The sequence below is a fragment of the Heterodontus francisci genome, chromosome 28, assembly GCF_036365525.1.
Source record: "Heterodontus francisci isolate sHetFra1 chromosome 28, sHetFra1.hap1, whole genome shotgun sequence".
NCBI classification, from domain to species: domain Eukaryota; kingdom Metazoa; phylum Chordata; class Chondrichthyes; order Heterodontiformes; family Heterodontidae; genus Heterodontus; species Heterodontus francisci.
This window is the reverse complement of record NC_090398.1, coordinates 21,719,354-21,733,220: the sequence shown is the minus strand read 5'-3', so window position 1 is coordinate 21,733,220 and position 13,867 is coordinate 21,719,354. Positions and strand designations below refer to the sequence as shown.

The window sequence follows — 13,867 nt, the reverse complement described above, 5'->3', positions numbered from 1 at the left end:
TGTTTCTAAAACAACCCTAGCCTTTTCAGTCTCTCTTCATAGCTGAAATGCTCCAGCCCAGGCAACATCCTGTTGAATCTCCTCTGCACCCTCTCCAGTGCAATCACATCCTTCCTATCGTGTGGTGTCCAGAACTATACATAGTATTCCAGCTGTGGTCTAATGAGCGTTTTACACAGCTATATTAAGGGATATGGAGCCAAGGTGAGTAGATGAGGTTGGAATCAGTCATGATTTCATTGAATGGTGGAAGAGGCTTGATGGGCAGGATGGCCTGCTTCTGTTCCCATGTCCCTCTAAGATGCTTACAGAATATTCAGCCCATGTTCGGAATAGATCAGTCTCCACCTCTGACTGTTTTCTGTGCTTAAAAAGTGCTGAGAAATCCCATACTGAGCAGATCTTTTCATTCTCAGTGTTTATCTTTCTCTCCACTGCTCAACGCATTCATCATTGTACTTTACAGAAAATCACTGAACTCGCAGAGAAGGGAAATAGAACAGACAGTTCCAAACTTCTCCTAAACCTGGTGATGGAGAAAGGTTCTCGGACCCGAAGGCTGATGTGGGAATCCTTTGTGAAAATGCGCCATGTGGTACCAAAGTTGGACAAAATACTGAAAGAAATACAGGAATTCGGTACGGTAAAATCACACACTGAATTCAACTTCAGATTCAAACACTGCAGAATTTACTATAATATTACACAAATCTGATTTCATGTAAATTAATTGATTTAAACAGGTTCTGATTCATTTGATTATATGAACATCACACAAGGTTTACCCGAATTAACCAGTCACCTGAAAGGTAAGTGATGACACGGAAATTTCAAACCATTTATTTCACTTCTGAGAATCAGAGTATTTGACTATAGCTGTTTGTTTAGAGTTTCAGACTCTGGGAATCAGAACAAAGAACAGTACAGCACAAGAACAGGCCAGTCAGCCCTCCAAGCCTGAGCCGCTCTTCCGATACCTGCCTAAACTAAAACCTTCTGCACTTCCGGGGACCATATCCCTCTATTCCCTTCCTATTCATGTATTTGTCAACATGCCTCTTAAACGTCTCTATGGTACCTGCTTCCACCACCTCCCCTGGCAACAAGTTCCAGGCACTCACCACCCTCTGTGTAAAGAACTTGCCTCACACATCCCCTCTAAACTTTGCCCCTCTCACCTTAAACCTATGTCCCCTCGTAGCTGACTCTTCCACCCTGGGAAAAAGCTTCTGACTATCCACTCTGTCCATGCCGCTCATAACTTTGTAAACCTCTATCATGTCGCCCCTCCACCTCCGTCGTTCCAGTGAAAACAATCCGAGTTTATCCAACCTCTCCTCATCGCTAATGCCCTTCAGACCAGGCAACATCCTGGTAAACCTCTTCTGTACCCTCTCCAAAGCCTCCACGTCCTTCTGGTAGTGTGGAAGAAGTTCAGAGGCTGGGGAAACACGATTGAAACTTGTTTGCATTTATCTTCAATCCTTGGCGATTCAGCATAGATTTGGTTTCTGACTTATGCTGTAAATGTATGGACTTGGCACTACATCATGAAATCCACTGAGTGCTGTCAATTCTGAATCTTATACACAGGATCCTGATACACTGTGAAACCCCATACACACCTGGCAGGATCCTGATACACTGTGAAACCCCATACTCACCTGGCTGGATCCTGATACACTGTGAAACCCCATGCACACGTGGCAGGATCCTGATACACTGTGAAACCCCATACACACCTGGCAGGATCCTGATACACTGTGAAACCCCATACACACCTGGCAGGATCCTGATACACTGTGAAACCCCATACACACCTGGCAGGATCCTGATACACTGTGAAACCCCATACATACCTGGCAGGATCCTGATACACTGTGAAACCCCAAACACACCTGGCAGGATCCCGATACACTGTTAAACCCCAAACACACCTGGCAGGATCCTGATACACTGTGAAACCCCATGCACACGTGGCAGGATCCTGATACACTGTGAAACCCCATACACACCTGGCAGGATCCTGATACACTGTGAAACCCCATACATACCTGGCAGGATCCTGATACACTGTGAAACCCCAAACACACCTGGCAGGATCCCGATACACTGTTAAACCCCAAACACACCTGGCAGGATCCTGATACACTGTGAAACCCCATACACACCTGGCAGGACCCTGATACACTGTGAAACCCCAAACACACCTGGCAGGATCCCGATACACTGTGAAACCCTAAACACACCTGGCAGGATCCTGATACACTGTGAAACCCCAAACACACCTGGCAGGATCCTGATACACTGTGAAACCCCAAACACACCTGGCAGGATCCTGATACACTGTGAAACCCCAAACACACCTGGCAGGATCCTGATACACTGTGAAATCCCATACACACCTGGCAGGATCCTGATACATTGTGAAACCCCAAACACACCTGACAGGATCCTGATACACTGTGAAACCCCATACACACCTGGCAGGATCCTGATACACTGTGAAACTCCATATACACCTGGCAGGATCCTGATACACTGTGAAACCCCAAACACACCTGGCAGGATCCTGATACACTGTGAAACCCCAAACACACCTGGCAGGATCCTGATACACTGTGAAACCCCAAACACACCTGGCAGGATCCTGATACACTGTGAAATCCCATACACACCTGGCAGGATCCTGATACATTGTGAAACCCCAAACACACCTGACAGGATCCTGATACACTGTGAAACCCCATACACACCTGTCATGTACCGTCAACTCACCGGGAAATAATAGCACCTTGAGTCAGATGTATTGGTTTATCTGTGCTCCTCTCGCTCACCCATTGAGACTGATGATAAAGAAGTGGAGAGATGTGAAATAAGTCAATAGAATTACAACAGTCTATAGCACAGAAGCAGGCCATTCGGCGCAAATGTTCCATATGCGCCCCCGCCACCCATCTTCCTCTAATGCTATGACCATTATCCTTCTATTCCTTTCCGCTTCCCAGCTTCCCTTTAAATGCATCCATGCTATTTGCCTGAACTACTCCTTTGGTCGTGAACTCTACATTCCAAACATTCTGGGTAAAGATATTTCTCCTGAATTACGTATTGGACTTACTGGTGTCTATCTTCATTTACAAATGGCAATCTCCCCTCTATGTCTACTCTGTTAATCCTCATTTGTAATATTAATCACCTCTGTTCGGGCAACCTTACTCTTATTTTTTTTTCTAGAGAATAGAGCCCTGGTTTGTTTTGTCTACCTTGATAAATATCACCTCCCAGTTTTGTTATCATCTTGGTGAATCTTTTTTACACCGTATCCAATGGCTTTATCATCGAGATTATATGGAGACATGAGCTGTGCACATTGCTGTATGGTAGTGTTTTTGCATAGCAGAGAATGACCTGTCAGAATATTTTTAATCTCCTCTCAGATGTGAACACAATAGAACATTAATCCATTAATCTAAGAATATAATGAAAATATTGTTCTGGGTGATGAGGAATTTATTGGCTATTTTCCCACTGGCAACAAACCAGTTGAAATGTGCAGTGAAATTTCTTTTGCTCCATGATGGTTCCTTTTAGACTCAAGTCAATGATTAACAGAAACCTATTTTCTAATTTCCAGCACTGCATTAGAGAAAACTCAGAACAAGATTAAACAACACAATGGAACTATTAGTAGGACAGTTGAAATGAAATGTGAAGATTTTCTGCTCTAACATTATACTGAGTGAAGTGTGCAGTAGCTTTCTTTTTGATTTTAATTGGTGTTCAGAAAGGACTGTTACGTCAACACAATTATTTGTTGCATGTTTGATATAACAGGAGAATGTTTCAGAATAGAAAAAGGCTATCAGTCTCAAATAAGCCAGCTCCTGTTGGAGATGAACACGCTTACCCCTCCTTTCAGTGTATCCACGGAAACATATTCAGTTGTCCTTAGACCGACTTGCACTGTTCATTTATTGTCCTTCTAAATCATCATTAATTTCATGAGCAATGCTCACTGCATAATTTCAGTTTATCCATTATGAAATATTTTCATTCATTGTGAGTCACTTTCTTGCATTAATTTGATGAATTCAGTTCATATATAGATCAAAATTTCAAAATCTGATGTCTCATCCCACAAACAATGCAAATCTATCTCTGATGCCATTTCCTATGTCTTCATTGAATGAAGCAGTGATCGTTTTAAAGGCAGAGAAGGGAAAGAATTTTTAAAACAAAAGCAGAAAATGCTGGAATTACTCAGCAGGTCAGGCAGCTTCTGTGGAGAATAAAATAGAGTTAACGTTTCAGATCTGTGTACCTTTCATCAAGAATTTTTGAAGTGTGTTCAGGAGAATTATGTTGATCAGTATGTTTCCTCCTAATGAGGAAGGAGACATTGTTGGATCCAGTCCTGGGAATAAAATGGGACAAATTTCATAAAGCTAATATCATGTGTGGATTTGTAATGAAATGCCTATAACAGAGGGCAGATCTGTTAGTATTAACCATAGGGTGGCTATTCATCTAGAAGCACTTGGCACTATTCTAGTACCATATGCCCTTAGATCCAGTATTTTGAAGTTTGCAATGGTACAGCCCAGCCTGAGGGAAAGGTCAATTCATTCACAGGTACTCACCAACCAGTGTGGTGATGATTTAAAATGAATGATACCAAAATCGACCAATTAGAGGTTGAAGAGTTCCAAATGGTCACCCCATCCTAGTCTTTATACATATATTAGTTATTATACTGCCTGTATTATGAGTACTGTTATTATTGGTAATTGTTACTTAAACTTAATCCAGAAAGTGATTCGGTGTGCAAAAAAATGCAATTGCGATGCTCCATGCTAATTTTAATTAATTGTATCGACAGGCCTTCAGCTAGTAGCCATTTCTGCATGTGCACATGTGCAGGGGTTGGTGGGTTAATTATCCATCAGAGGGAAACTATCACCTTTGTAGAAATCTCCATGTTCAGTATACATTAGAATCAGGTGAAAATTTGAAACTTTTTTCTGCCATCATTCACTTTCAAGCGAGGTTTCCATTAACTGAGATTGAATTTCTATGTGAACCTCTATTAACGCTGTGAATTAAATGTGACATTTCACTGGATAGTGAAGTTTTTTTTACATCAGTGCAGCTAACATTGAAAACCACTTTCTGTCTGTTCTAATTGAAGATGTTCAACAGAAACACAAGGAAACACTCCGGGTACAAACTGAAACACTGAGAGTGAACACTATCCTAATAAAGGAGAAGGTTAAGATTTTCCAGCTGGTTGATCGATACGCTGAGCTAACGGTCATTTCTACTGTTCGAGATCGGACACTTGTAGAACATGAACTGCTGGTAAGAGGCCGAGATCATGAAAAGTGGAGAAAGAAACATCTCCGGAAAGAACTGGAAAAAATCCGACCTGATCAATTGTTCCAGAGCAGTTTTTCCTGGGTGGGATTTTTGCTTCAGAAAGTAAAGAGTTTATTCTGGAGATCCACTTCTGGGAGTTCAGCAGCAGTGAGTGGAGTCCCGGGGATTGGAAAAACAACAATGGTACAAAAGATTGTTCATGACTGGGCCACTGGGAAAATATACCCAAACTTTCAATTTGTTTTCAGTTTTAAATTCCGGGATTTGAATACTATTAACTGTAAAATAAACCTGAGGAATCTGATACTGGATCAGTATCCTTACTTTGGGAATGTTCTGGGAGAGCTCTGGAAGAATCCAGAGGGATTACTGTTTATATTTGATGGTTTGGATGAATTCAAGGACACGATCGATTTTACTGACAATCGGAGAAATACAGAACCTCAGTACATGTGCACAGATCCCGAATGCTGCTGTGAAGTGTCTGACATTGTGTACAGTTTAATACAACACAAGCTGCTCCCAGGATGTTCAGTGTTAGTGACCAGTCGTCCCACTGCATTACATTTATTGGAAAAGGCTGAGATCAGTGTCTGGGCTGAAATCCTGGGATTTGTTGGCGATGAACGGAAGGAATATTTCAACAAGTGTTTTGAAGATCAGACGGTGGCAGCAGCTGTTTTCAAACACGTGGAGGAGAACGAGATCCTGTACACCATGTGTTACAACCCTTCCTACTGCTGGATCCTCTGTCTGTCACTGGGTCCCTTCTTTACACAAAGAGACAGGAAACAGCAGCAAGTTCCCAAGACCATCACCCAGCTATATTCCTACTATATTTACAACATTCTGAAAAACCATAGCCGAGAGATTGAAAACCCCCGTGATGTGTTACTGAAGATCGGTGAGATGGCCTTCACAGGAGTCTCCAGGAAGAAGATTGTGTTTAGAAATGGAGATTTGATCGAGTACAATCTGCAACCTTCCCAGTTCCTGTCTGGATTCCTGATGGAACTTTTGGAGAGAGATGATTCTGTCCAGAGTGTGGTTTACACATTCCCGCACCTCACCATCCAAGAGTTTGTAGCCGCACTCGCACAATTCCTGACTCCAAATCCCGGGGACATCCGGAATCTCCTCAGTGATGCCCACAGGACGAAGGATGGGAGATTTGAGATACTTCTGCGTTTTGTTGCTGGTCTCTCCTCCCCACAGGCAGCTCGACCCCTGGAGGAGTTTCTGGGTCGATTTCCTCATCAAACAACCTGCCGAGTGATTGACTGGGTGAAGGAGACGGTTGGAGGACAGATTCGAAACACAAGGAGTGAAACTGGTAAAAGGAACCTCCTGAACGCATTGCACTACCTGACTGAGTCTCAGAATAAAGCACTGGTTCAGGAGATAGTGGGATCAGTCGGAGTGCTTCATCTTTGTGGATTGAAACTGTCCCCGATTGACTGTGCAGTCCTGTCTCATGTCATTGCACTCTGTGAAACAATAAAAGAACTCAATCTGGAGAACTGCAATATTCACTGTGAAGGACTCCAGCAGCTGAAACCCATTCTGCACAAATGCCATGTCTTGAGGTAACGATTTATTTGTCTGTTTGGAAAATTGGAGAAATGAATTGAATTATTGATCTGGTTTTAAAAGATATATAGTCCAGCTCAACAAGAGCGAAACAAAAATGTGATAAATAACAGAGATAAGAGAAATAAGAGAATTCCCGAAGGAGTGGTAAATCTAAAATGGATCCTTGTGAACTATTAGGAATGTTAGTTTTTCCCATAAAATCCAGGATTGAAAGAGCAGCAGGAATGAGAACATTCTTCAAATTTTAAACAGCTGCTTATTGAGCTTCAGGAGACTAATTCTGATCATTAGCAAATGAAACCAGACTAAGAGACATTTGAACACCACACACTGACTGCACTTTATTTAACAAATACACTTACTGACAGTCTCTGAATGTATGAGGAGTTGAACAGAGTGTAATTTATTGTCATTGACAGGAAAAACTGCTCACTGATTTCTTGAAGTCTTTTTAATGCCTTCAGTACTTTCCGAGAGAAAAGTTGTTGCCGGGGGTTGATTCAATTTGTTTCTCACTCTTCTTGTGTTCAGACTAGGCATCAATGAACTGGGAGATTCAGGAGTGAAACTACTGTCTGCAGCTCTGAGGAACCCAGACTGTAAAATACAGAGACTGGGGTACGTAACAGATGGTGTTTATGAAGACTAGATGCCAGACATTGTACATTTTTAATAGTAACAGTATCAGTAATATTAATAAAGACAATGTCCTTTGTAGTATAATAATGCTGTTAATAAACATTGAGTAGTCACCCTGATTTGTTTCTCCGTCCCTACCCCCAACCACCTTCTCTCTCCCTCTCTCGGCTTCAGACTGGAGGAAAACATTCTCACTGCTTGTTGTGCCAGGGATCTTGCCTCAACTCTCTGTACAAATCGGTCACTGATAGATCTGAACCTGAGTGGTAATAAACTGGGATATTCAGGAGTGATGCTACTGTCTGTGGCTCTGGGGAACCCGGACTGTAAAATACAGAAACTGCAGTAAGTACCAGACTGTTTGAGAATGTGTTTATAATAACTGGGTGTCTGACACTATACATTATTTTTTGTATCAGTAATAATGTTATTATTCAGTATCAGTAATAGCTTATTAATAATAACTGGGATTTATTCAGTTACATACTGTTTCTGACCTGCAGGCTGGGTGATATCGGTCTCACAGTTTCTTGTACCGAGGATCTCATCTCTGTTCTCAGTACAAACCAGTCACTGACTGAGCTGAACCTGAGTGGTAATAAACTGGGAGATTTAGGAATGAAACAACTATCTGTGGCTCTGAGTAATCCAGACTGTAAAATACAGGAACTGAAGTAAGTACCAGAATTTGTGAGCTGGTGTTTATAATAACTGGATATCTAACACTGTATATTATTAGTATCAGTAATAGTATTACTAATAAACACTGCACAATATTAGTATCAGTACCAGTGTCATTAATAAACATTGTGCATTAGTATCAATAACAGTGTTATTAATAAACACTGCATTTTTTTGTATCTGTCAGTGTTATTAAACACTGTACATTAGCATCAGTAATAGTGTTCATAAACACTGTACATTACATATTAACATGAATAATACTATCGGTAATAGTGTTATGAATAAGCTCTAGGAGTTATCCTGAGTTAAATTGTCTCTCTATTTCTGATCTCCAGGCTGAGTGGTGTTGGTCTCACATCCTATTGTGCTGAAGATCTAGTTTCAAATCTCAGTGTAAACAGGTCACTGACAGTTCTAGACCTGGGTTATAATAAACTGGGTGATTCAGGAGTAAAGCTATTGTCTACGGCTCTGAGGAACCTGGACTGTAAAATACAGAAACTGCGGTAAATAGCAAACTGTGTAAGATTGTGTTTGTAATAACGGGATGTCTGACACTACATACTATTATCAGCAAGAATGCTAGTAATAAACACTGTATTTTATTAGTATGAACAATGTTTAATAATAGCACTATTACTGATAATGTAGAGTGTTTATTAACATCAGTATTTGTGTTATTAATAAATACTTAGGGCTGGATTTTCATTCCAGTGGCTGCCTCCGGGAGCCCGGTACAATTAATGACAGTGGGTGGGCTGTGTAGGCTGTATGGCCAATAAGAGCCTTCAACACTGACACATCAGCAACCCAATCATTAGAGGTGAGAACTGACATTGCAAGTAGGAGAGACGGAGGGCGCTTCAAGATGGAGGTGTCTTCTGAAGACTTAAAAAAAATAGAAAGAGACCACATCGTGCACAGGGCGGCCAGCAGCCACAACTGCGGCCTTTTAACAAATGTGGTTTTGGGAGTAGGGGGGTGGGGCGGGGGGTGGTAAACTGGTAAATGGAGCTATATCCCACCCCAGATCTGCTGCTGGGAGGCTGTCTTCATTTATCAGCCAGTTTATGGTCTCCATGGTGCCAGTCAACAGCAGGAGAGGGGCATTAATAGGCCCTTTTAAGAGGCTTAATTGCCTACACGCCACTTGCAAGCGGGTAGTCATTACCCCCGACCCTCCAACCCAGCCACATCCAAAATGGCCCAGAGGTGGGACCATGGTGACAATCTGGTGAGCGAGCCAGTAGTGGGAATTTGCGGACTGGCCCATCTAGCCAGTGACACTCCCATCCCGGAAACAAATAAATACAAGTAGATCATTGTTAGTGTCTCTATCCATCTATATATCTTATCTGCATTTCTCTGATCCCCAGGCTGTGTGATAATGGTCTCTCAGCTTCGAGTACCAAAGATCTGACGTCTGCTCTCAGTACAAACTGGTCACTCACTGAGTTGGACCTGGGTCATAATAAACTGAAAGATGCAGGAGTGAAACCACTGTGTGCGGCTCTGAATAACCCAGACTGTAAAATACAGAAACTGCGGTAAGTACCAGACTCTGAGATTGTGTTTCTAATAACTGGATGTCTGACACTGTATGTTACCAGTCATAATCTTATTAATAAAAACTAAGTGTTAAACATGGATCAGTGATAGCATTCACACTGCTGAATCCGAAGGTGTGGGTTCAATTGTCATTCTAGATACTTGAGTACAAAAATCTAGGCTGACGCTCAGTGCAGTACTGAGGGAGTGCTGCATTGTTGGAAGTGCTGTCTTTTAGATGAGATGTTAAACCAGGGCACCCTGTGTGCTCTCACAGATGAATGTAAAAGATCCAATGGCACTCTTTTGAAGAAGAGCAGGGGAGATATCCCCGATGTCCTGGTTAACAGTTATCCCACAATCAGCATCACTTTTAAAAAAAAACAGGATGCAATGATCCCATTATCGTGCAACATTTAAGGGCTCCAATAAATACCAAGAGGATTGTTTTATAAGAACCATTGGCTTGCACATCAGTATCCAGAAGGGAATTCAAGACAAGAGTTAAATTCAGGACACAATCATTTCACCTCCGCTCACAATAAAGGTGTTTAATAATTTTGAAGGGGTTACAGCACAGTGTATTTACTTTGAAGGTGCCAGGACAAGTTGATAAGACTGTCACCAGTATCATTAGAACAGATAACCTGATCATTATCACATTACTGTATGTGGGAGTTTGCTGTGTATAGATTGGCTGCAGCGTTTCCTATAGTACAGCAGTGACTACAATTGAAAAAGTATTTCACTGGCTGTAAAGTGCTTTGGGATGTCCTGAGGTCATGAAAGGCACTATATAAATGCAAGTCTGTCTCTGCCTATCTTTTATCAGTATCAGTGATAGTGTTATCAGTAATAGTGATATTAACAAAAGTTTGGGATTTACCCTGATTCCTCTTATTTCTCGTTCTCTAATCCGTAGGCTGGATGATACACGTCTCACAGATTCTTGTGCTGAGGATCTCGCCTCTGCTCTCAAAAGAAACCGGTCACTGATGGTTTTAAACCTGGAATCAAACTCCTTCACAGACCAATCTGTCCCCGCTCTCCGCCGCCTCATACAGAACTGCAGAAGTCTGGAGAGAATCGAGTGAGTGTTTGTCATAGAGTCATAGAGAGATACAGCATCGAAACAGGCCCTTCGGCCCACCGAGTCCATGCCGACCATCATCCACCCATTTATAATAATCCTACATTAATCCCATTTCCCTCTCCCATCCCCACCTTCCCTCAATTCTCCTACCACCTACCTACACTAAGGTAAATTGGCCATTGTAAATTGCCCCATCAACCCGCAAGTCTTTGGCATTTGGGAGGAAACTGGAGCACCCGGAGGAAACCCACGCGGTCACAGGGAGAACTTGCAAACTCCACACAGTTTGTGTTGATGTTTAATATTAAAAATAAACTATAAACTTGTTTGTCACTTTTATGGGTGATATTTGTCTGTAATTATTATTGAATTAATTATTCCAGTTTCCCTGTTATTTACACTATTGTTCATAGAACATAGAACAGTACAGCACAGTACAGGCTCTTCGGCCCACGATGTTGTGCCGAACATTTAACCTACTCTAAGATCAAAGTAACTACCTACCCTTCAATCTGTTTATTTCCTGTTTAATCTTTAATCTGTTTCAGGTTGTGGCAGAATAAGTTCAGTTCAAATGGAGAAAATAAACTGAAGTCATTGCGGGGTTCAAGACGCCGACTGAATGTGGAGTTGTCATCATGTTAATTATTGCTTTCATTATCCGATCATTTTTGGCTGATTTTCTGCCCCTCCTCTTTAAGCATCCACACTCCAAGTTTAAATCCTATTGGCCATTTACTGGTTTCCAGCTTGAGCTCAGCAGGTGTCATCTCCCAGAGGCCCAGCAACAGGGTCACGTGACTCAGCTGCCCGGCCCCAGAGCGCTGCTTCTGCAGGATATCCGGGACTGAATGTTCCCCAATGGGGCACTGGGGAAATGTACAGACAGGAAGGGTCCAGGGTGGAGCCGCAGTGGAACACTTAGAATTGCATTCCGTGTTCCTGGGTTTGGGGATCACATTACTGGGGCTTCTGGCTCACTATCAAGTGCCCATTGGCCCTGCTGGAAAGTGAATTTGGGGGTTCAGGATGGGGGGGGCAAGCTCTGTTCAACTGGGATGGATCCCACTGTCCAATATGGACCAACTCCCAGTGTCTGGGGTAACCCAGTGAGCGTATCCTATTGGGGAAGTTCCTGAGGATGGTGTACCCAGGATTGTTCAGCAAACCAAGAGGAGAAATGGGGGAAGTGAAAAGGCAGAGAGTCGGGATCAATGGGTCTTTTTCAGGTTGGAAAGCCGTAACTAGTGGGGTGCCACAAGGATCCGTCCTAGAGCCTCAGCTAATTACTATCTATATTAATGACTTAGAGGAATGGACAGAGTGTAGTGTATCCAGATTTGTTGACGATACAAAAATAGGTGAGAAGGCATGTAGTGATGAGGACACAAAGAATCTGCAAAGGGATATAGATAGGTTAAGTGAGAGGGCAAAAACTTGGCAGATGGTGTTCAATGTGGGAATGTTTGAGGTCATCCACTTTGGTAGGAAAAATAAAAAGGCAGATTATTATTTAGATGGAGAAAGACTACAAAATACTGCAGTACATAGGGATCTGGGTGTTCTTGTGCATGAAACACAAAAGGTTAGCATGCAGGTGCAGCAAGTAATTTGGAAGGCAAATGGTATTTTGGCCTTTATTTCTCAGGGGTTAGAGTTTAAAAATAGGGAAGTCCTGTTAAAACTGTACAGGGTGTTGGTGAAACCACACCTGGAGCACTGTGTACAGTTTTGGTTCCTGTATTTAAAAAAGGATATACTAGCATTGGAGGCAGCTCAGAAAAGGTTTACGAGGCTGATTCCTGGGATGAAGGGGTTGTCTTATCAAGAATGGCTAAACAGGTTAGGCCTTTATTCAGTGGAGTTTCGAAGAATGAGCGGTGATCTTATAGAAACATGTAAGATTTTAAGGGGGCTCAACAGGGTAGATGTTTCCACTAGTGGGGGAATCTCAAACTAATGGGATCTAATTACACAATAAAGGGGCACACATTTAAAACTGAGATGTGAAGGAATTTCTTCTCTCAGAGGGTGATGAATCTCTGGAATTCTCTGCCTCAGAGTGTTGTGGAAGTTAGGTCACTAAATGTATATAAGGAGGAGGTAGATAGATTTTTAAAATCTAGGGGAGTCGAGGGTTAAGCAGAGCAGGCACGAAAGAGAAGTTGAGGCCTGGGACAGATCAGCCATGATCTTATTGAATGGTGGGGCAGGCTTGAGGGGCTGCATGGCCCTGCTCCTATTTCTTATGTTAAGTGCCAGGTTGGAATCCTGTTGTTCTGTGTGGCTGATTGCGAGCATTTGCAGTGTTTAAGGATCCCAAACCTTCCGTCTTTCTGACACTAACATGAGGATGGGTATTGGTGTTACAATGGAAATTAAACTCTGTACTTCTTACGGTTGTAATTTGTAAACAATCACTTCCGAATGCGACCTCCGACCATGAGATTGTGAAAATACCTCTCAGCTCTGCTAAACGTCCTGGGGCAACTAAGGATCCAATGAATAGACTTCTTGTTCCCCATACTCACGTGACTTTGTACAATGACTTACACTTGGAAATGTTTCTGACTTTATTAAACTTCACCTCTCTCTGACTCCTGGATTTTGTAATAGTCCTGATGAGAATTGTGTGATGTTGAATTAAATGGTGCATTATCTGGCCCGAAGGTCTCTAATCATTGCCATTACCTGATAAAGCTGAGTGTGGATCAGAAGCAGCTTCCATGAGGGGAATGTCAGAGAGCCAGGTCAATGAAGCATCGCTATTTAAGAAAGGTGGGAGGGTGAAAGCAGGGAGTTATAGACCAATTAGCCTAACATTAGTTATCGAGAAACTGCTGGAGTCTATCATTTAGGATAGTGTGACTGAACACTTTGAAGAATTTCCACTAATCAGAGAGAACTACCAAGGATTTGTAAAAGGCAGGC

General features: G+C 42.3%; 1 protein-coding gene across 2 annotated transcripts in view; it reads left to right on the top strand.

Annotated features, from left to right (window-relative positions):
- LOC137385128 (NACHT, LRR and PYD domains-containing protein 3-like) overlaps positions 1-13,583 on the top strand; it is a 42,556-nt gene extending 28,973 nt beyond the window's left edge. Inside the window, exons 4-13 of one of the 2 annotated variants that reach the window (XM_068059940.1) lie at positions 467-638; positions 744-809; positions 5,192-6,965; positions 7,504-7,590; positions 7,786-7,956; positions 8,115-8,285; positions 8,631-8,801; positions 9,672-9,842; positions 10,766-10,933; positions 11,485-13,583. In XM_068059940.1, the coding sequence (XP_067916041.1) occupies positions 467-638; positions 744-809; positions 5,192-6,965; positions 7,504-7,590; positions 7,786-7,956; positions 8,115-8,285; positions 8,631-8,801; positions 9,672-9,842; positions 10,766-10,933; positions 11,485-11,581 (3,048 nt within the window). In that variant the 3' untranslated portion in view covers positions 11,582-13,583. The remainder of the gene's footprint in view (positions 1-466; positions 639-743; positions 810-5,191; positions 6,966-7,503; positions 7,591-7,785; positions 7,957-8,114; positions 8,286-8,630; positions 8,802-9,671; positions 9,843-10,765; positions 10,934-11,484) is intronic. The other variant, XM_068059939.1, reaches the window with a different exon arrangement.
- Positions 13,584-13,867: the final 284 nt, after the last annotated feature.